At 43.0% G+C, this 24,781-nt stretch overlaps 1 protein-coding gene across 1 annotated transcript in view; it reads right to left on the bottom strand.

Moving 5' to 3' along the window:
• The window catches only part of LOC145390042 (uncharacterized), an 88,897-nt gene extending 74,374 nt beyond the window's left edge, over positions 1 to 14,523 (bottom strand). Inside the window, exons 1-5 of the mRNA XM_080265121.1 lie at positions 14,508 to 14,523; positions 13,172 to 13,352; positions 10,672 to 10,825; positions 7,156 to 7,341; positions 2,172 to 2,408 (exon numbers count right to left, since the gene is read on the bottom strand). Of these exons, the coding sequence (XP_080121247.1) occupies positions 2,172 to 2,408; positions 7,156 to 7,341; positions 10,672 to 10,825; positions 13,172 to 13,352; positions 14,508 to 14,518 (769 nt within the window). The 5' untranslated portion in view covers positions 14,519 to 14,523. The remainder of the gene's footprint in view (positions 1 to 2,171; positions 2,409 to 7,155; positions 7,342 to 10,671; positions 10,826 to 13,171; positions 13,353 to 14,507) is intronic.
• Positions 14,524 to 24,781: the final 10,258 nt, after the last annotated feature.

The raw sequence follows: 24,781 nt of genomic DNA, 5'->3' as shown, positions 1-24,781 counted from the left end.
ACCTGCAGTCCACTGGGTTCATGTTTCAGATGAGCATGATGGCACAACAACAGCAGTTTTTTTTTTTTTTTTTTTTTTTTTTTTCAAATAAAGCCACTGTAAGTTACAGAAAGATTGAGTGTTAAAGTTCTTTTGTCACCTGTAAAGCTCACTTGCCAATTTCCCTGTTTCGGTAGTAGATGGATGGCTATCATCAACTCGGGAGATACTACCATGAGAGTGGTATGTGATTACAAGCTCTGTAACAAGGCACATAATCATCACTCTCAGGCATGAAACTTTGACAAATTGTTAGAGTCCAGGATGAGACATTTATATTGTTACAAAGCTTACCGAACATCTCTGATATCTTTTTTCAGCAGTTATCAGCAACTGTAGGAAAGTAATTAGCTAGTTTTGGCACTTAATTTAGTTGCCAGTTCATATAAAACATAAGTAATACCATGATCAACCCTGTATAGTATGACGATTCCACGAGAGGAAACGTGGCATCATTTTGCTTGTGCATGTACCTCATATATCCTACTGGCTGCATGGAAAAAACTGTGATATTATGGAACTTATCACTGTAGTGCATTTATTTTAGGTGAATAACCAAGGGGACGCATTCCTGCCTAATAACTATAGATTCATGAAATTCATGCAAGGTCACATGCTATAAAACTGCTTCAAAGAAACTTGGATTTTCATACAAAATCCATAATGTCTACCCTAATGAGCAGTTAGCTGTAATTTGCAAGTCATGTGCAGTCTCAGCATAAATAATGCTTTCCCATGTGGAGTGGATGTGGAGATGTTCCACTAAAACAACTGGACAAAATTCAGAGCAAAGCTATAGGAATAATTAATAATCCTGAAATTATAAATTAACTACCTCTCTTACAAGTCAGACAAAGTATTGCCTCCCTTCAATTATTTTACAGATACTTTTATGGCAAATTCTCAGACAAAGTTGCATCCATTGTGCCACCTCTCCATACATTCCCCTGTGCTACATGGGCATCTGGTAGCACCATGACTTGACTGTCACACTGCCATATTGTAGAACTTCTGCGTATCAGAATTCCTTTATTCTCCAAACTACTTCTCTCTGGAATTTGATTCCCCAGATTTTTCCCTGAAACTTCAGCCTTCAGCAGTTTAAGTCAAACTGTTGCAGAGTTTTTATGAATGGAGGATACCTGTAATTTGGTGTATGATATTTTGTTTTGTTTGGTTTTTCCTTCCTCTGTTTGTCTTTTGTTTAGAAAAAAAAAAAAAAGGACAAGAACCCAGTAAATTGCAGGTTGAAGTTGCCCTTGCATTCAATCATCCTCCTTTCAGGGGATAGGAAGACTGGGAGGGCTTGTATAACTGGGCCGTAGTATCACCCCATTACACTGGTGTCACCTTGTGAAGTCATCCCTATCCAGAACCATGCAACCTTTTGATACAGCCAGACCAATTGTCAGTCAGCAATACTCACACTCCACCATGGATTTCACCATGGGTGTCTGGAGAGGGGGGCAAGGGGGGCAGCTGCCCCACCTTAGAATTCCAAAGTGTGTCTGGAACTTTTCCGGACCTCACGTATATTTTCGTTCCTTTAAGTTATAGCACATCAGCATATGAATACTTTTCGCCTGCAATTTAAGTACATCTTGATACTATATTTTATAGTGAATTATATGTTCAGTCGGCACATATATGTATAATTTCTTTTATTTTGCCCCCCCTTACAAAAAATCCTGCAGATGCCCCTGGATTTCACAGTTCATCCAGTGTATCTGTGTCAACACGGGTGAGCACATTGGTGAACGCGCCACATGAAAGCATCTGTGTATCATCTTCATCATTGTCACATAGGTTCTTTTCATGTAACCTTTTGTTGTAACCAAACAGCTCTTAGCAATACTTACATTCCATAATGGATTCCTGCCGTACATCTAGTGATCATCAATGAACTTGTCTTGTGAAAGCACCTGTGCGTGATTGTCATTATTTCATATAACCCTTTGATATATTCAGACCAGGTGATGACATAATTATGGAGGTATGCAAAATGTAGGAGGACTGCTTGATGTAACAGAATGGGTTAAGGTAAGCCTGTGCCCATGGTCAGACACGATGAAATGGCTGTTAATCCTTTGCCCAGAGTTAACACATAAAGAAAAAGAGAAAAAAAAACTCACGCTCCATGATGGATTCCTCCAGTTCATCCGGTGTGTCTATGTCATCTGGCGTAAGCATATCAGTGAACTCATCATGTGAGAGCATCTGTGCGTCATCGTCGTCGTCGTCATCATCGTCATTGGTGTGTTGGCTGAGGGAGGAGAGGGAGTGTTGGTCGTCCTCCACCGCCACTGTCAGAAGCTCCTCTGTCACTGTCAAACGTTTCTTCCGGGTCACCTCCAAGCTTGACGGACGCTCTGTAGAAGAGATGCTCAAAAATAAGAAACTGGGAGTGAGATTCTTGAACATAACTGTATTTATGATCAAGGCCCTGTTATAACTGTGATATGTATTCCCAGGAAGGACAAAGAAAGGACAGTACAGTGTCTTCCCATGTCTCTTGTTCTTCCCAGAAAAAGAAATCTTGGTTATGAGAGATATTATAGTAGGTTAATATATATATTTTTTGAGGGAAGAACAAGAAAAGGGCAGTACAGAATCTCTCATATCTCTGGTTCTTCCTGTAAAATACATATAAGTTATAACAGGGAATCGATTGCAAATGTATTTGAGAATCCCACCTTGGGATTGGATTCATAAATACACATAGCCCCGTATTCTCTTTGGTTAAGTAGGCCCCCCTAGATTTTATCTGTGTGTCTGATATAATGTACCATTGTATCTCTGTTTCTAATATACTGTTGATATATACAGTTAACTTTTGTGGTAGATGGGGGGGACAATCATCCTGTCACTCAGTGTAGGGGTGCCCTATGGTCTCTACACTGAGTGACAAGCCTAAAGATTTCCCGTACCCTGGAAACCATTTACTACACTGGGTGGTAACCATATAACTGGGGTTTTTGGCAAGGTTAAGTATACCCCAGATTCCCCTATCAAAAATCACTTATCATGGCAAATGTTTTGGAGAGCCTCAGAGGACCCAATACCAGCCAAGGACCCCAACCAAATGGACAGGTTTCATGGCCATGTGGAATGTGAGAGGTGTGAATCAGGACAGCAAGAGGGCGGAAGTGGTGAATGTGTTCAAGAGTGCGAGATATGCCATGATGACATTGTGTGAAACAAAGATGAAAGGGTGTGCAGTGGAGGAGTGGGAGGGTGTAAAGTGTGTGAGGTCGGGCATGAACGGGCGAGGAAGATGCAAGGAAGGAGTTGCTTTGTTGATGAATGAGGTGTGGCAGAATGGAATGAGAGATTACAAATGTGTCACCCTGAGATGTATGTATGTCATGTTCAAGTTTGAGAAGGTGAAAGTGGCTGCCGCTGTGATTCTAGCATATGCACAGTGTGATGACAGGAGTGAGAGAGAGAAAGACAGGTTTTGGAATGAGCTGGATGAAGCAGTGGGAGAAATGCCTAGGAGCTAGAAAGTGATTGTAATGGGCAATATGAATGGAAGAGTAGGCACTGGTCCTGAGGATGACATAATGGGTTGTAATGGAGTACCAGGAGAAATTGATAACGGGAAGCAACTGAAGGATATATGTCAGGAAAGGAGGTCCTGCATTTGTAACTCGTATTTCAAACACAGAGATGCACATAAATATACATGGTATAGAGGGAATGGGGATCAAGTTGAAAGAAGCCTGACTGATTATGTGCTTGTGGAGGTCGATGCTGGGAATGGTTGCTGATACGAAGGCAGTAAGAGGACGATGTGGTCTGTCAGATCATATGATTGTGGTATGCAAGATCAAGCTGAAAGGAGTGAGGTGGTCCAGGAGAGAGAGGAGCAGTCAGGGAGAAAGTCTGAAAGTCGAGAATCTGAGGATCAAAGAAATGGATGAATACAGGACCAAAGTAGGGGAGGAGTTAGAATCAGTATATTGGAATGAAATGGATCTGGACAGCCTGTAGAATGCATATAGGGATTGCTTAGTTAGGAATGCTGAAGTGGTGTGTGGTGTGGCAAGAGTAACAACAAAGAAGAAAGGTATGGCATGGTGACGTGAAGAGATTAAGAGAGCAGTGAAGGAAAAGAGAATAAAGTGGCTGGAGTGGTTAAAGGACAGGGGTTCAATTGAAATAAGAACTGAATATATTGAGTGCAAGAAGCACGTAAAGAGACTAGCGAAGAGGAAAAGGAGATAAATTATGATCAAGGAAGAAAAATGAATGCAAATTCCTCTGAAAATAGGAAGTTATACTGGAAAGAGGTGCACAAATGTAGAAGTGACAGTGGAAAGAAATGTGAAAGAGTGAAGGATGTAAGTGGCTGATTTTTAACCCATAGGGATGAAGTAGGGACAAGATGGAGAGAATATTTTGAAAGCTTGGTGAATACGTATAGAGAGAGCAGAGCCACTGTAAACATGATTGGGTTTGAGGATGCGCAGAGGAATGCAGTGATAGGAAACGTGACACTTGCACAGGTGAAGAATGCTGTGAAGTGGCTGAAACATGGGAAAGTAGCTGAGGTGTATGCAGAGATAATTAAGTGTAGTGGAGAGAGCAGAATGAAGTGCTTTTTGGAGATATGTAAGAAGGCATGGATGACTGAAACTGTGCCAGCAGATTGAAAAAAGGCTGTGATTGTACCCTGGTAGTTGAGCAATGTGGGTACAAGGATTATTGTGGCATAAGTTTATTAAGTGTGGTAGGGAAGGTATTTGGAAGAATTATTATAGAGAAAGTAAGAAAGATATCAGAAGTCCTAGTGAGTGATGAACAGGGTGGCTTTAGGAGTGCCAGAGAATGTGTGGATCAAATATTTGCAGTGAGACCAATAGAGGAGAAGGCTTGTGAGAAGGACTTTAAGGTGTTTATGGCATTCAAGGATCTGGAAAAAGCATACAGCAAAGTAGATAGAGAAGGATTGTGGAAGATTTTGCAGATGCACGATGTAGTTGGGAAACTGCTAGGTGCCATCAAGAGTTTTTATGATAGCAATGAAGCATGTGTAAGGGTAAATGGGCATCTAAGTGAATGGTTCATGATCGGTGTGGGTGTGTGACAAGGTTGTGTGATGTCCCCATGGTTGTTCAGTATATATATGGATGGGGTGATGAGAGAAGTAAAAACATGAGTAATGAAGAGAGGGATGGCATTGGTACTGAATGGTAATGGATGGAATATCTCAAATTTGTTGTATGCTGATGATGGAGTACTACTTGCAAATACTGGACAAGAACTTAGTAGACTAGTGCAGAGTTTTGCAGATGTCTGTGACTGTCGTGCCTTGAAAGTAAATGTAGAAAAGAGTAAAGTGATGGTTATTGAGAAAGAAGGTGACTCCCAGTGTGATGTTACAGTGAATGGAGAAAGACTGCAATTGGTGAGAGAGTTCAAGTACCTGGGTACAGTGATAGAAAAGAGAGGAAAATGTGCAAAAAAAGTGGAAAGTCAAGTGACACAAGGAAGTAAAGAAGCTGGTGCTATTAAGACCTTGATAACAAACAGAGGCTTGAGTGTTGCAGCTGTGCGAGGCTAACATGAAGAAGTGTTCGTGCCAACTTTAACATATGGATGTGAGAGTATGGTGTGGCATGAAAATGAAAAGTCAAGAGTGAGAGCGGTAGAGATGGGACTGCTGAGGATTGTATGTGGAGTACAGAGAGTGGATAGGATACAAAATAATGATTTGTGAACGATGTGGAGTGAGGAAGTCTGTGGACACCAGAGTCAGAGAGAGTGCACTGAGATGGTATGGTCATATGGAGAGAATGGATAACAATAGAGTGGTGCAAAAGGTATATCTGAGCAAATTTGAAGAAGGGAGGAGGCGAGGTAGGCCAAGGAGAAGGTGGAGGGGTATGGTGGATGAGTGTGTGAGAAAGAAAGGTATGGAAGTCAGTGAGGCTAGGTAACTGACAGGAGATCGAGCTGGCTTGATGAATGTTGTGAGAAGAAGCTCATGATCAGGGATTTGGCACCCCTTTTTAACGTAACAGCATCCAGAGTGATTATATTGGATACGTTTATGTGAAACTACAGAGTGTGGTGAATGTTTTTAATGTATCAGATAGATCCAGGATTCTGGAGGCTTGAATGATGAGTGAATGGAAGCATGGACCATTGTACTGGGCAAATTTGGGCTGTCTAGACATTGCTGCTCCTCACCCTGCCCTAGGGTGGGAAAAGAGGTCCGGATGATGCTGACTTTCAGTTATCTGCCATCACAATATACGGCTGAAGGCAGTATCTGGCGCTGCTGGCTCAGCCCTGTTAAAGCAATATCATTCATGGGAAAGTTTTTAGGATACGAGGGTCGACAGGGAGAGTAACAGTATCCTGCTCGACGCTGAATGTCGAGCCGATGGAGGGTATTATGCAGTATCTGGTGTTTCACTTTATTTGGCATAGGGCTTGGCTGAATTACGCGGGATAATTGAAAGTTTACTGTACACATTTACAGTCACACTCTTCAGCCAGTCATCTGGAACAACACACTGATATATAATTGAGTTTTTCAAATCAGCAACTAAACCCACTCATATATATCTCCTGAGGCCTTCAGCTTTTCAGCAGTAAATCCAGAAACACCCACCACCTTCCCCAACTGCATATTGCCTATCGCTCTGCTCCCAGTATCAGCATCAATCAAAGTTCAAGGGCCAAACTTTGGATCTGCTGACTCTAAACTTTCCCTGTTCCAGTCAGACTCCTCATTCAGCAAACAATTATAATGCTCTCTCCAGGGATCTTTAATATCTTCACTGTCTACCATTACCATTTTTTCATCATTCTTCATATACTGCTTACCTATGATATCCCTGTTTTCCTTTTTTGTCTGATTTTCTACCTTAAATACCATGTTCTTCCTTTTCAGATGAATAATGTTGGCAGTAATGATGATGATGATGATGATGGTCCTTTATGTATTATATGTTGATGATGATGATGGTGGTGGTGGATCCTTTATGCTTCCTAAGTTTATAGTGATGATGATGACAATGAGAGTGATGATGTTGATGAAGATTCTTTACATATCCTAAGTTGATGATGAGAATAATGATGATGATGATGATGATGATCCTTTACCTTTCCTAAGGGTGACCTGGCCGGTTGGGGGTGAGACAACAGCGGTGTAGAGAGAATAATCGTCCTCTGTAGGGGTGACAGGTGGCTGTGAGGTTTCTTCCCTCTCTGCAAGTCGCACTCCCCCACACTCCTCACTGCCAGGCTCCACCAGGTATCGGAGGGTTGTCGGGGAGCTTGGGAAGTCCACTGGGGGTTGACAGGAAGGGAAACTGACAGATAGACTGATGCTTTAGTTTACTGGATGAGTAAGTAGATTAGACAGATCGGTAGTTAGAATTACAGACTGTTTTTTTTAATTGACTTACATGATCACATGCTTTTATGACTGTAACATTTAGCACATTTTTTTCATTGGTGTTTTTCACTGCTACATTGCCCATTTTGCTCATTATACCTGTATGTTCATTTCCTCACTTACAGTATATGATTGCTAGAACACTAAATTCATTAAAAAATCATTTATTATACAATCCATCCACCCATCCATCATCCAATCCTACATTGCCCCTTGAGGAGTGTAGGAGCCCGGGGCTAGGCAGTTGGTCCTGACATTTAAGATGAGAGTGACCAGCCTCACTCATCCCTGAATGGCACTACATGAGCAATCAACCCCAACCACCCCCTGGATATAAACCTTCACCGCTCAACCCCAATCACCCCTTGGATATAAACCTTCACCGGCTCACTCTGATTGGAGTGCAATAATTACCCACAAAACCACCAGGAGCCAAAATTTGGTTATATGGTTACCACCCATTGTAGTAAATGATTTCCTGGTGTACAGGAAACCATCTAGCTTGTCACTCAGTGTAGAGTCACCCACAGGCAGAAGGAAGAGGAAAGAATGAAGGAAAGAAAGACAGAAGAAGGAGTGTAAAGTTACCCATAGGCAGAAAGACAAGGAAAGAATGAAGGAATGGAAGACAGAAGAGGATGGAAGGAAAGAAGGATGGAGGAGAGGAAAGGGCAGACACCCAACAGCAGCACTACTCTGAGTGAGTGGATGGTGAGCATTCCCACCCACTTTCAAAGATGCATCCCATTCATATAATGATGGCATGCTGTTGATAAATAAGTAGACATTTTGTTGACCACAATAACATTCCTCTGTAGGCATAAATTTATAAAACTGCATTTTTCTTTTCTCCATCCAGTTGACACTACATCAAACTCAGTCTGTAACTTGCTTAACATCATACATGTACCATGTCCACTAACAATTACAGAATATATAGAAGAGTATGTATAATGCATGAATATTATAACCTCTTTCATGTTGTCTCTATATCAGAAAGGGTGTACTCAGGGTGTGTGTGAAGTTGAAGGGTGTATTATTATTATTTTTATTATTATTATTAATTATTATTATTATTATTATTATTCCGTGGTAGGTGGGGGCACTCACCATCCACTCATTCAGTGTAATGCTGCTCGCGGGTGCCAGCCCTTTCCTCTCCTCCTTCCTTCTTTCGATCCTTCCTCTTCTGTCTTTCTTTCCTTCTTTCTTTCCTCTTCCTTCAGTCTGCGGGTGACTCTACATTGAGTGACAAGCCAAATGATTTCCTGTACACCAGGAAGCCAAATGCTTCACTTGGTGGTAACTATATAACCAGATTATGGCGCCTGTGGTTTAGTTGGTAATTAAGGCACTCCAATCGGATTGAGTAGATGGAAATTTATATCCAAGGGATGGTTGGGGTTTATTGCTCATGTAATGCCACTCAGGGATGAGTGCGACCAGTCACACTCATCATCAATGTCAGGACCAACCTGCCTTGCCCCGGGCTCCTACTCTCCTCGTGGGGCAACACAGGATTAGATGATGGATGGATGGATGGATTATTATTATTACTGTTATATGAGTTACTTGAGAGGAGCATGTGGAGTGACATGGAGGGACAGATTGATGAATGAAGAAGAGAAGGAACATTGTGGGGTGGATGTGGATGTGGTTGAGAAGATTAGGAGAAATACACTGAGGTAGTTTGGACATGTGGAGAGAATGGAGAGTGAAAGACTGATTAAGAGGGTGTATGTAGGTGAGGTGGAGGGAGGGAGAGGGAGGGGTAGACCGAGGATGAGGTGGAGGGACGGAGTTGAGAGGTACCAGTATATGAGGGAGGGAGGGGTGAGTTGGGGGGAGGGTAGTCAAATGGTGGGTGACAGAACGACTTGGAGGCGTTTTGTCTGCGGCCACCCTTTGCGGAATTAGGGCGTCGGGCTATAGATAGATAGATAGATGGATGATATGGGGAGGAAATATTGTACTGAACAGCAGAATTATTATGACTCCTATGCCCACAAACGTCAGCTGTGTTTACAGCCACAGCCCTTGCATCTACTTCTTCCCCATCTGACCACTGTCACTCCATCCCTCACTCACCACTCAGCTGTTTTGCAGAAAATAAAATAAATATGTAGGAATTGCAGGCACAGTAATTTTGTCTGGCAAAACAAACATTTATTCCTGTCAACTAGATTTCTCTTCTTTGCCAGAGCAAATGCAATGACGAGTGAGTGCCCTGGAACACCACTTATCCCCAGCCTCAAAGAGACCCATGATGATGGCTAAACAGGACCTGGTACTCAATAAGGTTAGTTACACCTGTTTGGTTAGTGTGTTACATCTACTCAACCTCTGATCACTCTTTCAGTCATACTCATAGGCGATACGGTGATGGAAAGTAGTCAGCTAAGGCATTAAAGGAGGTCTAGGGATCAGTCTAAGGTTCTATCTATTTATCTATAGCCTGACGCCCAAATCCTAAAGGGTGGCCGCAGACAAAACGCCTCCAAGTCGCTCTGTCACCCACCATTTGACTACTCATCCCCCCAACTCACTCTCCCTCCTTCATATACCTCTCAACTCCATCCCTCCACCTCATCCTTGGTCTACCCCTCCCTCTCTCCTCCCTCCACCTCACCTACATACACCCTCTTAGTCAGTCTTTCATTCTCCATTCTCTCCACATGTCTAAGGTTGCTGTTGTTATTTTTATAGAGGGGGAAGGGTGTGGGTTCCACTTGGCCTCAAACATAGCCTTATTAAACCCATGTTTTAATTGTCCCGGTATCCCATAAATCATTATCAGATCCACTTTCCATAATTTAACCCCATCGGATAATGCTGGTGTGCTGTACTGGCATTATTCTTAGGCATCAGAGTATTGAATCACCCTGTAGAAACTTGAAGCCTGCTTTTAAATGCAGAACTTGGGGAGGCAGGAGGGAGGGTTGTACCTTACCTGTCACTGGTTCACAGATCGCTGTCTCTGTCTGTCTGTACCTCATAAATGTTCATTTAAAAAAAAGATCAGTATTACTGTCAGGAACTGTGCATTACTTGTCTCTGGCCGACAGATTTCTCTGTTAGGCACGGTGTACTGCGGGTGTGTGATGCTGAGGACAGGAATGAGAATTGCAGATGGATGCTGCAGATGATAAGATGTAAAGTTTTGCAAATGGCTGTACACAACCTGTCTGGGAATACATTACCTGTCTCTAACTGTACCTTACCTGTTTCTGGCTCATAGATCTCTGTGTCAAATAGGGTGTACTCTGGATGTGTGAGGTTGAGAGGTGTGCCCCTGTGTGCGATGGGGGCCTCCGCTCCACTGAGGGCAAACATCTCCTCCTCCTCCTCCATCGCAGCGCCCACCAGGCGCCCATTCTGCTTGAACACAGCATTAATGTCTGCAGTTCACTGAGATGGTTAACAATGTTGAAAATATGGAGAATGACAGACTGACCAGGAGAGGGAATGTCAGTGAGGCAGAGGGTAGGGGGAGTGGGAGACCATGCATGAGATGAAGGAATGGGGTGGAAAGGTATATGAGAGAGGGGATATGAGCTGGAGAAAGAGAGAGCAGCCTCTTGGCAGAGGACAGGGTGACATGGAGATGATTCATTTGTGATTATGTTTTCCATGATTAAGGTGTCTTGCTATAGGCAGATTGATGGTGAATTGTTTAGCAATGAAGATTAGCATTAGAATAGTTTAAAAGAAAGAAAAAACCTGTCTGACACTATACTGCTTTACTGTACACAACAAGTTCAAGTGTTGTATAAGAAACTTTAATTTCTTACTCCTTATTTTAATTTTTTACTCTTTATTTTGAATATTTACCAGGAGTAGACTGTAGCACCAGTTGAACAGGGCGGCACTTCCGAGGTGGAGGGCAAGCTTGTGCCAGGGAGAGCTGAAGCCCTCATTTCACCAGCCCTCAGGAATTGATCCTTACCATCCCCCTTTGCTGAACATTTTCAGTGCTTTCATGTACACAGAGAGTAGGCCACCATATTCTCTTAATACCAGTACCTTCAACTGTCTACACCATACTATATGCACGTAAAATATCACACCTCCTATTTCCATTCCCTTTACCACTGGCCGCTACATTAACATCAGCAAACGAGGTGATATCTCGGATTGCCACCACCGGCAAGGTAGGGCTGGCAGCACAGGGTCCTCCTGGTTGCCATGAAGCGACTGTACCAGCAGCAACTGTTGCAAATTCTGTTCTTGCTTGTCAGCGGAGAAGAGCAGGTGCAGCCTTATTCTTCGCCAGTGTCCGTGCTTTCGGTACCAATTAGAATTCAGTTCATTTTTTCCTACAGTCCATATCCTCTCTAGCCTTGTTCCTCACAGAACCCCAAATTTCTCCCTCTACCAAATTTCCCCATTTTGTTTTCCTGGTTACCATCTCTTCACAAACTTCTGTAACAAGGGCGGCACCTGTTGTTATACCAAATCTGAATATGCAGTTGACACTGTTTTAAACTTCACCTCAACTAATTTTGATTACTCACTGTATAAACTAAATTATCTAAATATTACCAAATGTGTCTGTGTAGTCTATCACTGCCCCAATGCTTCTTTAGAACCCAGTGTATTTGACTCCATATCCACACAGTTGAGTAACTTTAACTTTGTCCTTAGCACCAAGATTACCATTTTGGGTGATTTTAACGTACTTAATGTTGAATGGTTATTGCGTTCTGCCAGGATTTACGATGCTGGTCTAGAGTGCGAGCCGTTTGCAGAATCATTTAATCTCACACAGTTGGTAAAGCAACTAACCAGAATACCAGATAACCCTGGCCATAATGCCCATCTCTTGGATCTGTTCCAGACAAATAATCCAGATCAATACAGGATAGAAGTACTGTCACCACTTGGATCCTCGGACCACAGTCTCATCAAAGCCTCAGTAGTCAGCCCCCCCTGACCTCCCTATTCTGAACCTGTCAAGGTGACCCAATGGCACATTGATTATCTTGCTGACATTCCATGGCAGGCTATCTTCTCTAGTGATGTCAATTCTGTCCAGTCCCACATTAATGACTTAATACTGCCTGGTATAGATTTATTCATACCAGGTCAACAGGTAAGTAAAAGATCAAACTCTCCAAAATGGTTTGATAACAACTGTGCCAGAGCAATGGCTCAAAAGTCATTAGCATTTTTTTTTTTTTTTTACGTGTCCGACTCTGAGCAGAGGTTCAGGGCCTATTTCTTGGGGGCAGTGGCCTATTCCAAGGCCCAGTAGTCCTCCTACACCTCCACATGTCACCACTTTGGCACTAACACTCACTGTCCATATTGAATACATGCTAGGGCTGTCTCATACAGGACTGGTGTACTGGTATTAGCGGGGGTACTTTAATGACATGTCGGCGGGTCATCTGGTAGATCAGGAAAGTCTGCTTTTTAGGAAATTCAAATCCTTAAACTGTTCCCTGCCCCAGCCGGGATTCAATCCTGGGTCCATCAGGACTGCAAGCCGCCTCTCTACCGATTCAGCCACCGCATATAACTCTTACGTGTACGAAAAGTGTTAAGGATATGTATGATAAAAATGGTTTAATATATGGGACAGTACAAGTTTGACTCATTTCTGTGAAGATACAATTAGGTAAGAACACACACACACACACACACACACACACACACACACACACACACGATGTATACATTATCATTACCTCAGTGCAGTCTGTATCACTAAAGTCTTACCTGCATGGGGAACCTGAGAGGGTCTCGAACAGACTGCTGGTAGGAGTAAATAGGAGGTGGGATGGATGTGTGATCTGAGAGGGGAGACTGGTTGGCAAGGGTACCACTGCTGCTGCTGCCACCTTCAGACAAGTCCATGCTCTCTTCACTGCCTGGCTCTCCTGCACCCTCACCCTCCCACCTGAAGAAACGTGAAGCTGTAAGAGTTACTCCCCTCTTTGGAGTGTAGGGATTCAAGACCATGTTATCATAGTCCAAAACATTTAGAGATAGGAGAGAGTAAATGGTAATAGTCAATCCCATGTTGCCCCCTTTAGAATATATGGGTCTGAGTCTTGGCTACCCTTTTGTATTGTATGATACTGATTACAAAGACATCGACATGCTTGCATTCATTGTCTTCGGTCGCCTAATGACAACTCTAGACACTACTTGATCTCATGCAGCCACTTTGTTGTATGCTTTTTCCAGATCCATGAAAGCCATAAACACCTTATGGTCCTTCTCACAAGTTTTCTTTGTTATCTGTCTCACTGCAAATATTTGATCCACACATCCTCTGGCACTCCTAAAGCCACCCTGTTTATCACTTACTAGGACTTCTGATTTCTCTCTTACTTTCTCTGTAATAATTCTTCCATACACCTTCCCTACCACACTCAGTGAACTTATGCCATGATAAGACTTATGCCATGATAATTCATGCACTCACTTCACTCACTGTTATTTTTTTACAGGGGTACAATCACAGCCATTTTCCACTCTGCAGGCACAGTTTCACTCATCCATGCCTTCTTATATATCTCCAACAAGCATTTAATTCCTCTCTCACCACTACACTTAATCATCTCTGCATACACGTCATCAACCCCAGCTGCTTTCCCAATTTTCAGCCGCTTCACAGCAATCTTCACCTGTGCGAGTGTCACGTCTCCTGGCACTGCATTCCTTCTCTGCACACCCCTAAAACCAATCATGTTCACAGCCACTCTGCTCCCTCTATTCCCATTTATCAGGCTTTCAAAATATTCTTTCCATCTCGTCCTTGCTTCATCCCCATGGGTTAATAATCTACCACCTACATCCTTCACACCATCACATTGTCTTTCTTTTTTTCACTTCTACATTCCTGCGTCGTTCCAGAAGGAGAGTTAATGAGACAAAAAGCCTTTGACTCCACCTTGTTGAGAAGAGTGTATGTGAGGAGCCTCCCCACACAAGAGAGTTATACTCTACATAGGGGCGAATAAAACATTGTGTGTGTGTGTGTGTGTGTGTGTGTGTGTGTGTGTGTGTGTGTGTGAAAAACACACACGTGTGGCCACTTGCTACTCACGTGTCGTTCATCTTCACCTAGAAAGAAAAAAAAGAACAGGTTAGAGATAACTCTCTAAGTACAAACTCATTATGGGATCTGGCTATAGATAGATGGATAGACAATTTTTTGTTGTTTCCTTTTTGTCATTTTTTGCTTACCTTTTGGGGTTCTCTTTTTATCAACTTTATTTTGCCATTTCCATTTTTCTTGTCTGTCTATTTTGTTTAATTTTCTCTATAAAGGCTCCAACATGCTTGCATGAGTCAGACTTAGTCACTTAATTACGGCTGTCTGTGCTGCTCAGTCCCTGGCAGCCTCCCTATTCAGTCCTTTATCCCAGAGGTCACACTCTATGACCTCATCCCAGGTCTTTTTTTGGTCTGCCTTTCACAACCCTACCCCCATCGTTCATACTTGTCACTTTCTACACCCAGTTGTCATCCCCCATCCTCTCCAGATACCCAGACCATCTCAGTATACCCCTCCTCACCACAACACCAATACACCTTTTATGTTTTCTCTTTATTTCGTATCATATATTTTTTTCTCAATTTTCTTCATTTGTCTTATAATAATTTGGCATTGGTTAAGAAGAGGTACATGATTGAATAATAAGGTGAAAGTCTTAGTGTTTTCTTGGTGGTAGGTAGGGGCACCCATCATCCACTCACTCATTGCAGGGATGCCTTATGGTCTCTAAACTGAGTGACAAGCCAAATGGTTTCATGTTCCGAGGAAACCATTTACTGCACTGGGTGGTAACCATATAATCAGGATTTTTGGCCAGGTTAAATGTCCTTCAGATTCCCCTATCTAAAATCACTTAATCATGGCAAATGTTTCAGAGAGCCTTAGTGGGCCCAATACCTGCCCAGGACCCCGACCAAATGAGTAGATTCGCGTGGCCATGTGGAATGTGAGAGGTGTGAATGAGGAGAGCAAGAGGGTGGAAGTGGCAAATGTGTTCAGGAGTGCAAGATATTCCTTGATGGCACTGTGTGAAACAAAAATGAAAGGATGTGAGCTGGAGGAGTGGGAGGGTGTGAAATAAGTAAGATCGGGCATGAATGGGTAAGGAAGATGCAGGGAAGGAGTTGCTTTTTTGATGAATGAAATGTGGCAGAACTGAATAAGAGATTACAAATGTGTCAGCTGGAGATCTATGTATGTCAACTTCAAGTTTCAGTAGGTGAAAGTGGCAGTAATTGTAGCTTATGCACCGTGTGATGACGAGTGAGAGAGAGAAAGACAGGTTTTGGGATGAGCTGGATGAGGCAATGGGAGAAATGCCCAGGAGCTATAAAGTGATTGTAATGGGCGATATGAATAGATGGAACGGGGATCATGTTGAAAGGAGCATGATTGATTGCGTGCTCGTGGAGAGGTCGATGATGGGAATGGTTGATGATACGAGGGCAGCGAGAGGACGATGTGGAGTTTCTGTCAGATCATATGACAGTGGTGTGCAAGATCAAGCTGAAACAAGTGAGGTGGACCAGGTGAGAGAGGAGCAGTCAGGGAGAAAGACTGAATGTCGAGACGCTGAGGATCAAAGAAATGGCAGATGAATACAGGACCAAAGTAGGGGAGGAGTTAGAATAAGTGAATTGGAATGAAATGGATCTAGACAGCTTGTGGAATGCATATAGGGATTGCATTGTTAGGAATGCAAGGATCTAGACAGCTTGTGGAATGAATATAGGGATTGCATAGTTAGGAATGCAAAAGCAGTGTGTGGTGTGGCAAGGGTAACAAACAAACAAGAAAGGTATGGCGTGGTGGTTTGAAAAGGTTAAGAGAGCAGTGGAGGAAAAAGAGGAAGAAGTGGCTAGAGAGGTTACAGAACAGGAGTCCAGTTGAAATAAGAACTGAATGTACTGAGAGAAGAAGCACATAAAGAGACTAGTGAAGAGGAAAAAGGAGAAGGTAAATGATGATCTAAGAAGAAAAATGAATGAAAATTACTCTGAAAATAGGAAGTTATTCTGGAAAGAGGTGCAGAAATGTAGAAGTGACAGCGGAAAGAAATGTGAAAGTGTGAAGGACGTAAGTGGTATATTATTGACCCACTGGGATGAAGTAAGGACCAGGAGGGAAGAGTATTTTGTAAGTCTGATGAATGTGAATGGAGAGAGCAAAGCTGTACAATTAACATGACTGGTTTTGGGGGTGTACAGAGAAGGAATGCAGTGCCAGGAAACGTGGCACTTGCAAAGGTGAAGAACGCTGTAAAGTGGCTGAAAAATGGGAAAGCAGTTGGAGTTGATGAGGTGTATACAGAGATGAAAAAGTGTAGTGAAGAGAGCAGAATGAAGTGCTTGTTGGGGATATGTAAGAAGGCATGGATGAGTGAAACTGTGCCAGCAGTGTGGAAAAAAGCAGTTATTGTACCCCTGTACAAAAGTGAAGGTGAGTGAAGTGAGTGCAAGAATTTTTGTGGCATAAGTTATTGAGTGTTGTAGGGGAGGTATATGGAAGAATTATTGTAGAGAAAGTAAGAGAGAGTTGTCAGAAGTCCTAGTGAGTGATGAACAGGGTGGCTTTAGGAGTGGCAGAGGATGTGTGGATCAAATATTTTCAGTGAGACAGATAGTGGAGAAGGCTTGTGAGAAGGACTATAAGGTGTTTATGGCATTTATGGATCTGGAAAAAGCATTCAACAAAGAAGACAGAGAAGGACTGTGGAAGGTTTTGCGCATGTGCGGTGTAGATGGTAAGCTGCTAGGTGCCGTCACGAGTTTTAATGAAGGTAGTGAAGCATGTGTAAGGGTAAATGGGCATCGAAGTGGATGGTTCACAATCGGTGTGGGCATGCAACAAGGTTGTGTGATGTCCCCATGATTGTTAAATATATATATGGATGAGGTGATGAGAGAAATAAAAACACAAGTAATGGAAAGAGGGATTGTGGTGGTAGTGAATGGTGATGGATGGAATATCTCAAATTTGTTGTATGCTGATGATGCAGTGCTACTTCCAAACCCCGGACAAGAGCTTGGTAGTCTAATTCAGAATTGTGCTGATGTCTGTGAGTGTCATGCCTTGAGGGTAAATGTAGAAAGGAGTAAAGTGATAGTCTCCCAGTGTGATGTTACAGTGAATGGAGAGAGACTGGAATTGGTGAGAGTTCAAATACAGTGATAGAAAAGAGAGGAAAATCTGCTGAATTGGATAGTAGTGGGACACAAGGAAGGAAAGTAGCTGGTGCAATGAAGGCCTTGACGTGAAACAGAGGCTTGAGTGCTGCAGCTGAGTGATGCATACATGAAGGAGTGTTAGTGCCAACTTTAACATATGGATGTGAGAGTATGGTGTGGCATGAAAATGAAAAGTCAAGAGTGAGAGCAGTAGAGATGTGACTGCTGAGGAATGTATGTGCAGTACAGAGAGTGGACAGGATATGAAATAATGTGATTCGTGAAAGGTGCGGAGTGAGGAAGTCTGTGGACACCAGAATCGAAGAGAGTGTACCGAGATGGTATGGTCATCTGGAAAGAATGGATAACCACAGGGTGGTGAAAAAGATATATCTGAGCGAATTTGAAGAAAGGAGGAGACGAGGTAGGCCAAGGAGAAGGTGGAGGGATATGGTGGATGAGTGTGTGAGGAAGAGAGGTATGGAAGTCAGTGAGGCTAGGAACTGGACAAGAGACTGAGCTGGCTAGATGAATGTTGCGAGAAGTGCATGATCAGGGATTTGACACCCCTTTTTAATGTGACAGCGTCTGGATTGACTCTTTGGATACGTTTATGTGAAGCTACAGACTGTGTTGAATGGTTTTGGCGTGTCAGATAGAGCCAGAATTCCGAAGGCTTGAACAATGAGTGAATGGAAGCGTGGCCCGTTGGGTTGGGCAAATGTAGGTTCTCTGGACGTTGTTACTCCTCACCCTGCCCCAGGGTTGGAAAGGGGGTCCAAATGATGATGATGATGATGATGATTATGATGATGATGATGATGATCGTTATTATTGTTATTATAATATCCCTACGCAACCCCTCACCAACCACTCACTCAATGTAGTGCTGCTTTGGTGTCTGCGCTTTCCTCTCTTCCTTCTTTCTTCTTCTTTCATTATTTCCTTCATTCTTTCCTCTTCTTCTCCCTATAGGTGACTCTGCACTGAGTGACAAGCCAAATGGTTTCCTTTACACCAGGAAACCATTTACTATGCTTGGTGGTAACCATATAACCAAATTATGGCACCTGGTGGTTTAGTGGGTAATTAAGGTGCTCCAATCAGATTGAGCCGGTGCATGTTTATATCCAAGGAATGATTGGGGTTTATTGTTGGGGTTTATTGCCACTCAAGGATGTGAGGCTGGTCACTCTCATCTTAAATGCCAGGACCAGCTTGCCTAGCCCCTGGCTCCTACATTTCTCGTGGGGTGACATTGGATTGGTTGATGGATGAATGGATGGATTGTTATTATAAAATTTTATTTTTGTTACTACTTCTGCTACTATTACTACTGCTAATATTTTTTTTCACTTAAGATCACCTCCATCCATATTTTATATTATAGTGTGAAGATCAGTACCAATCTTCATAATACGAGGCCCCATTTGGAGTTGTAATGTGAAGTACCGGTACTACTGCTACAACTGCTGTTACTATTACTACTACTACTACTACTACTACTATACTACAATTGTTATTGGCACCATAACAATTTTCATACTACAGACGAATCTCATAAATGATAATACCGTACATTCGAGAGAGAGAGAGAGAGAGAGAGAGAGAGAGAGAGTTTAATATACACATCCCAGGCCTGTTATTTTCTTGAACTGAATAACTTTTCCAGGATGAAAGGCCTCATCAACTCTGCTTAATTTTTACAGTAAAATATTCACGGGTCCAGAAAGATGACGGTAATATTTGGAGAGAGAAAAAGGGGTTGTGGGGTGGTGGTGATTATGATGACGTTGATGATGGTAACAATTATTATAAAGCTGCTGCAGCTGCTGGTGATGATGATGATAATGATGATGGTAATGATGATAATGATCCTTCTGCCACTGCTGCTGCTGCTGCTGCTGTTGTTGCTGATGATGATGATGCTGATGATGATGATGATGGTTGAACAGTAACATTAGGAGTGACACTAAAGAAAGGAACAAGGAATGATAAGGAACATGAAGAGAGACCTAGCAATGACTCGAAGAGACTGGAGGAGGGATTGGAGAGGGAAGAGAGGAGGGGAAGAAAGAACAGAGGAGGAGGGAAAAGGGAGGGGACTCGAGAAAGAAGAATAGGATGAATGATGAGAAATGTGAGGGGAGGAGAGACTAAAGGGAAGGAAGAGAGAAAGGGTAGAAAGAGAGGAGGGGGAGGAAGAGAGGAGTGACAGGAGGAAAAGAGGGAAAGGTAGATAAGGAGGGGAAAGAGAGAAAGGAAGCAAGTGAGAACAGGAAGAAAGAGAGGAGAGAAACAAGTGAGAAGAGGAAGAAAGAGAGGAGGGAAGCAATAGAACAGGGGGAGGATGAGAGGATAGATGGGGAAGGAAGGGAGAGAGGAGGGAGAGGAAGAAAGGATTGCGTGAGAGAGGAGGAAATGAAGAAGGAGAGGAAGAAAGAAAATAAGAAGAGTGTAGGAGAGGAAGATATGAGATGGATGAAAAAGAGAGAAACGAGAGGAAAAGAGTGGGAGAGGAAAACAGAAGTGTGAGGAAGAAACTGGCAGAAGGGGAGAGGTGCGGAAGATGAGAGACTCAGGCTAGGAGGAATAGAGAAGGGGGACGACGAGAGGAGAGGAATGGAGAAAGAGAAGGGGTAGGGAGCGAGCTGAGGGAGGAAAAGGGTTAAGAAGGGAAGAGACGAGGAAATGAATGGATCAGTGGTAGAGGTGAGGAAGAGAAGAAAGAGGGGCGGCACGAAGAGATACGAGGGCAAGGGGGAAAGGAATGAATGGAAGAGATAGCGAAGGAAAATCGAAAGGAGGGGGATGGAGAGGTGATAGAGGGAGGGAGCGCACAGGAATGGAGGGAGGGAGGGAGAGAACAGGGACGGAGGGAGGGAGAGAACAGGGATGGAGGGAGGGAGGGAGAGAACAGGGATGGAGGAGAGGAGAGAGGAAGATAAGAGAAATGGTGGGAAGAAAGAAGGGAGAGAACGGAGCGGGGATATAAAGGGAGGACGGGAGAGAGGAGAGAAAATAAGAATGGAGAGAAGATAAGAAAACAGACAGAAGGAAAGGAGGGAAGAGTAAAGGGGAGAGAGAGGAGAGGCAGGATAATGGTGGGAAAGTTGAAAACAGGAAACATGAAAAGGAGAGGAGATAGAAGGAAGTAGAGACAGAAACCGCAGAGAGAGAGAGAGAGAGAGAGAGAACTAAAGGACACGTATTGTTGACACCCAGACCCGGTACACAACACTGTACCCAGTCCGCGGTGCAACACACACACACACACACACACACACACACACACTGTAAAAAACTGCATAAAAAGAGAGACGACAAAGACGTAAGGAAATTTAGTTTCCCAAATAGGGCAATTGATCAGTGGAATGCACTACCGAAGGAAATAGTGTGTGCCAAAACAATTCATAAATTTAAGGATATGTACGATAAATATGGTTTAAGAGACGGGACAGTACGAGCTTGACTCATTCCTGTAAAGATACAATTAGGTAAGAACAATTAGGTAAGAACAAACATATACTTGTACACAGAACAGGCGAAACTTGGAATGTGACATCCGTGGACTGTCAGGCAGCAAGATTTTCTCATAGCGAATTTATAGCCGATCGAAAGTTAGGTTAGGTCACTTTGGGCAGGGTTTGGTCTGATTAGGTAATTTTTGGTTGGGTTGGCTTCAGTTCGACTAGATATAGACGGATTAGGTTAGATTGCTTTAGAATACGTCCGTTTTGATAGGTTTTGGGTTGGGTTTTATTTGGTTGGGTTAGGCTGGGTTAGGTTCGGTTGGATTAGGTCATTTTAGGCTTGACTGGGTTGGGCTAGGTCAGGTATGGTATGGTTAAGTGAGACTGGGTAGGATTAGGCAGGGTTAGATGCGGTTAGGCTGCGTCAGAATTAGTTAGGTTAGGTATGGAGAAGTTACGTGAGATAGTGTGGTTAAATACAATTAGACTGGGTTAGATGAGATTGTTAGATTAGTTTGGGTTACTTTAGGTTTAATTAGGTCATTCGAGGTTAGGCCAGGTTCAGTTCGAGCAAATATGGATAAGTTAGGCGAGACTGGCCTAAAATAAGACTCAGAAAACCTTATAAACACAACCCCCTCCTCCCATCTGATTCTGTGACCTACGTTTTGGCTTCAGTCTTTCTCTCCCTATTTCACTCTCTCGTAAAAGTCTTGGTCCCTGTCGAAACGCCTAAATTTACTGCATTGTCAAAGTGGTTTATGCATTGCGGTCTTTTGTTGGTCGGTCCTTCCAAAGTCAAGTATCGCAGGAGGTGGACGTGGTTTTGTGTGTGTGTGTGTGTGTGTGTGTGTGTGTGTGTGTGTGTGTGTGTGTGTGTGTGTGTGTGTGTATGCTTCGTATTCCATGTATTTTCCGTATCTGGTGTTCCGATTTAAGTCTGTTTTATATATTATGTTTGTGCTTTGTGTTACTGCAGATTTATGTGCTTGTATGTTTCGTGTTTCGTGAGACTAAAGGTGAACTGCTTAAGAGCAGTACCTTTTATAGTAACGATTATTTCTTCCTGAATACAGCAAATGTTTCTAGTTTATTCCGCTCTCTGGACGATTGTATAAGACCTTCTTGGAAAGTACTAGAATTACAAAGATTGCAGTAGATGCAGTCTTATGCGTGATGAGTGGTATGTGTGGTGTGGTGTAGTATGGTGTGTGGTATGGGTGTGGTGCTGCACAGTGTAGTGTGGTGTGACCAAGGTGAGAGGTATGGTGTGATGTGGGCGGGGTGAGCGGTGATGTGTGATGCTGTTTGGTGCAATGTGTTGTGTTGTGTTGCGGTGTGTTGTTCTGTGTTGTGGTGTGGTACAATGATATGCAGTTTGGTGCAGTATGGTGCGTTGCGGTGTGGTGTTTTGAGGTGTGAGGTGGTTTGATTTGGTGTGGTTTGGTGTTTGGTGTGATGTGGTGTTGTACAGTGTGGTATGGTTCAGCGTGGTGTGGCGCAGTGTGGAGTGGTGTGGTGTGACGCGGTGCAGTGCAGTGTGGTGCGGTTCGGTGTGGTGTGGTGTGGTTTGTAGAGTATGATGTGATATGGTTTGGTGTGGTGTGGCTTGGTGCGTTATTGAATGGTGCTGAGAAGTGTTTTATGGTGTAGTCAGCCTGGTGTGATGTGGTGCACAGTGGCGTGTTGTAGTGTAGTGTGGTGTGGTGTGCTGTAACGGAGCGTGGTGTAGGTCAGTGTGTTGTATTGTGGTGTCGTGAGGTGGTGTGAGGTGTGAGGTATTGTCAGGCGTGGTTAAGTGTGGTGTGGTGAGGAGTGGTGTGGGTTAGTTTGATGTGATGTCGCGTGGTGGTGTGGTGCACTGTGGTACAATGGCGTGTGGTGTGGTGTGGTGTGGTGTGATGAGTGTGGTGTGATGCGGGTGGTATGAGCGGTGTATTGTGGTAGGATGCTGTGTGGTGTGGTGAGGCGCTGAGGTGAGTTTAGTGATGTGGTACTGCGCTGAGGCGAGCTTATCCTAGTGGCGTGATGCCGTGTGGTGTGAGGCAGTGTAGTGTGATGTTGTGTGACAGTCTGGTGTAGTGGTGTGATGTGTGGTGCAGTACGATGTGGTGTGGTGGTGTGGTGGGATGCTGTGGTGTGGTGGGATGCTGTGGTGTGGAGGTGTGAGGGTGTGTGGGAGCCAGCAGGTGTCCACTGTGGCGCGGGACACCAACGGGTTCACCCCCACACTTTACGTTTAAAATAGTCCCCCACCCAGCCTTGGTCACGTTCAGGGTTCACACACCCCTGAATACAAATACCTTCCTCAAACTTCACAAATCAACATACATACCACACACACAAATACAATATCTACATTTAAACTTAACTAATCTAGCTATCTATATACCTAGGCTGCTTCCCCCAAGGATTGTATGGTCTCAATTAATTATGGTTTATTATGAGCCAGTGAACAATAAAGTAATTAACTCAGTATTCAATATGTATTCGTATATAGTTATTCAATAAATCGCTCCTCAGCTACCCTAAAGGTATTCTTCCATACAACAATATAAACAAATAATTCCAATCCCTCTAATATTATACTACATATAAAAAAATTCAGGTAGAGAAAATTAATCTGCTTATGACTGTACAATGAATGTGAATATGATCATTTGTATTAAAGGTATGTGTATCATCAATGCAAGAGTATGCATTTGTGTGTGTGTGTGCATGTTATTGTGAATACAGGCATGCGTGCATGCAAGTGTATGCGTGTGCATATATTGTGAATGTAGCGCAGTGATGCAACAGTAGTAGTGTTGCGGTTTTGTCCGAAGATTAAATGTAACTCGTGAAACATTATGAACCGTCTGGTATGACAGACGGCCGAATGTATCAGACGCTTAGCCCGTTAGCTTATGTTTTCACCAAATTTCACGACACGATTATTGTTGCTTACTGTACTGTAGGTGTGAATGTTTGTTTTGGTGAGTGTTCTTGCCTATATACTTATTTGTGTTAGGTTTGCTTGTCTTTTTTATTTATTAAATACTTTTGAAATAGCCAAAACAGAGAGCAGCAACCCAAGAGTGTTACAAATCAGGTGCCTTTTGCGAGAGTTTTTCTCTCAAAAGGCTCAGCCAATGAAATATTCACGTTTTTTTATTGTTCTTAATGTATACATGTTTTTGGCTAAATAAAACATTTTCAGTTTCAGTGAGCAGATACAGGAAGGTGGTTCGAAACAGCTCTTAAAAACATCCACACACAGCTGGGCCAGGCTGTTTCCTGCAGTCTCATATTTATAAACTCGTTCACAGAATGCTACGCATGGTACTAATAAATGAATATTAAAGATTCTGAATATTGCATATGAATATAAGCACTGTGTACTGGCCACACGTAACAAACCATATTGAAGGGGTTCACCTGAAACAGTGGAGGCAACAACACAAACAAATTAAGCTGAACGTCATCGTATCGAAAGGATTTAATGTCAGGGAAATGTAATAATGCACTTAGAATATTAGGACTACGCGTCACAATATATCCTCAATCAAGTGGATTACACATGGAATACTAACACACAGTACCGTGAAAGGCCTTAATCCCGTCACTACGATGATCTCTATTCATTTTATGCTGGCTAACTCCGGATAATTTTATTCAGAAGAGTTCTCATATTCAGGGTGTT

Source organism: Coenobita brevimanus, unplaced genomic scaffold, assembly GCF_032717465.1.
Source record: "Coenobita brevimanus isolate Jiangsu-jjx unplaced genomic scaffold, ASM3271746v2 jjx.HiC_scaffold_2755, whole genome shotgun sequence".
Classification (NCBI taxonomy): Eukaryota; Metazoa; Arthropoda; class Malacostraca; order Decapoda; family Coenobitidae; genus Coenobita; species Coenobita brevimanus.
Note: the sequence above shows the minus strand (reverse complement) of the source record. Positions and strands in the feature narration are given on the sequence as shown.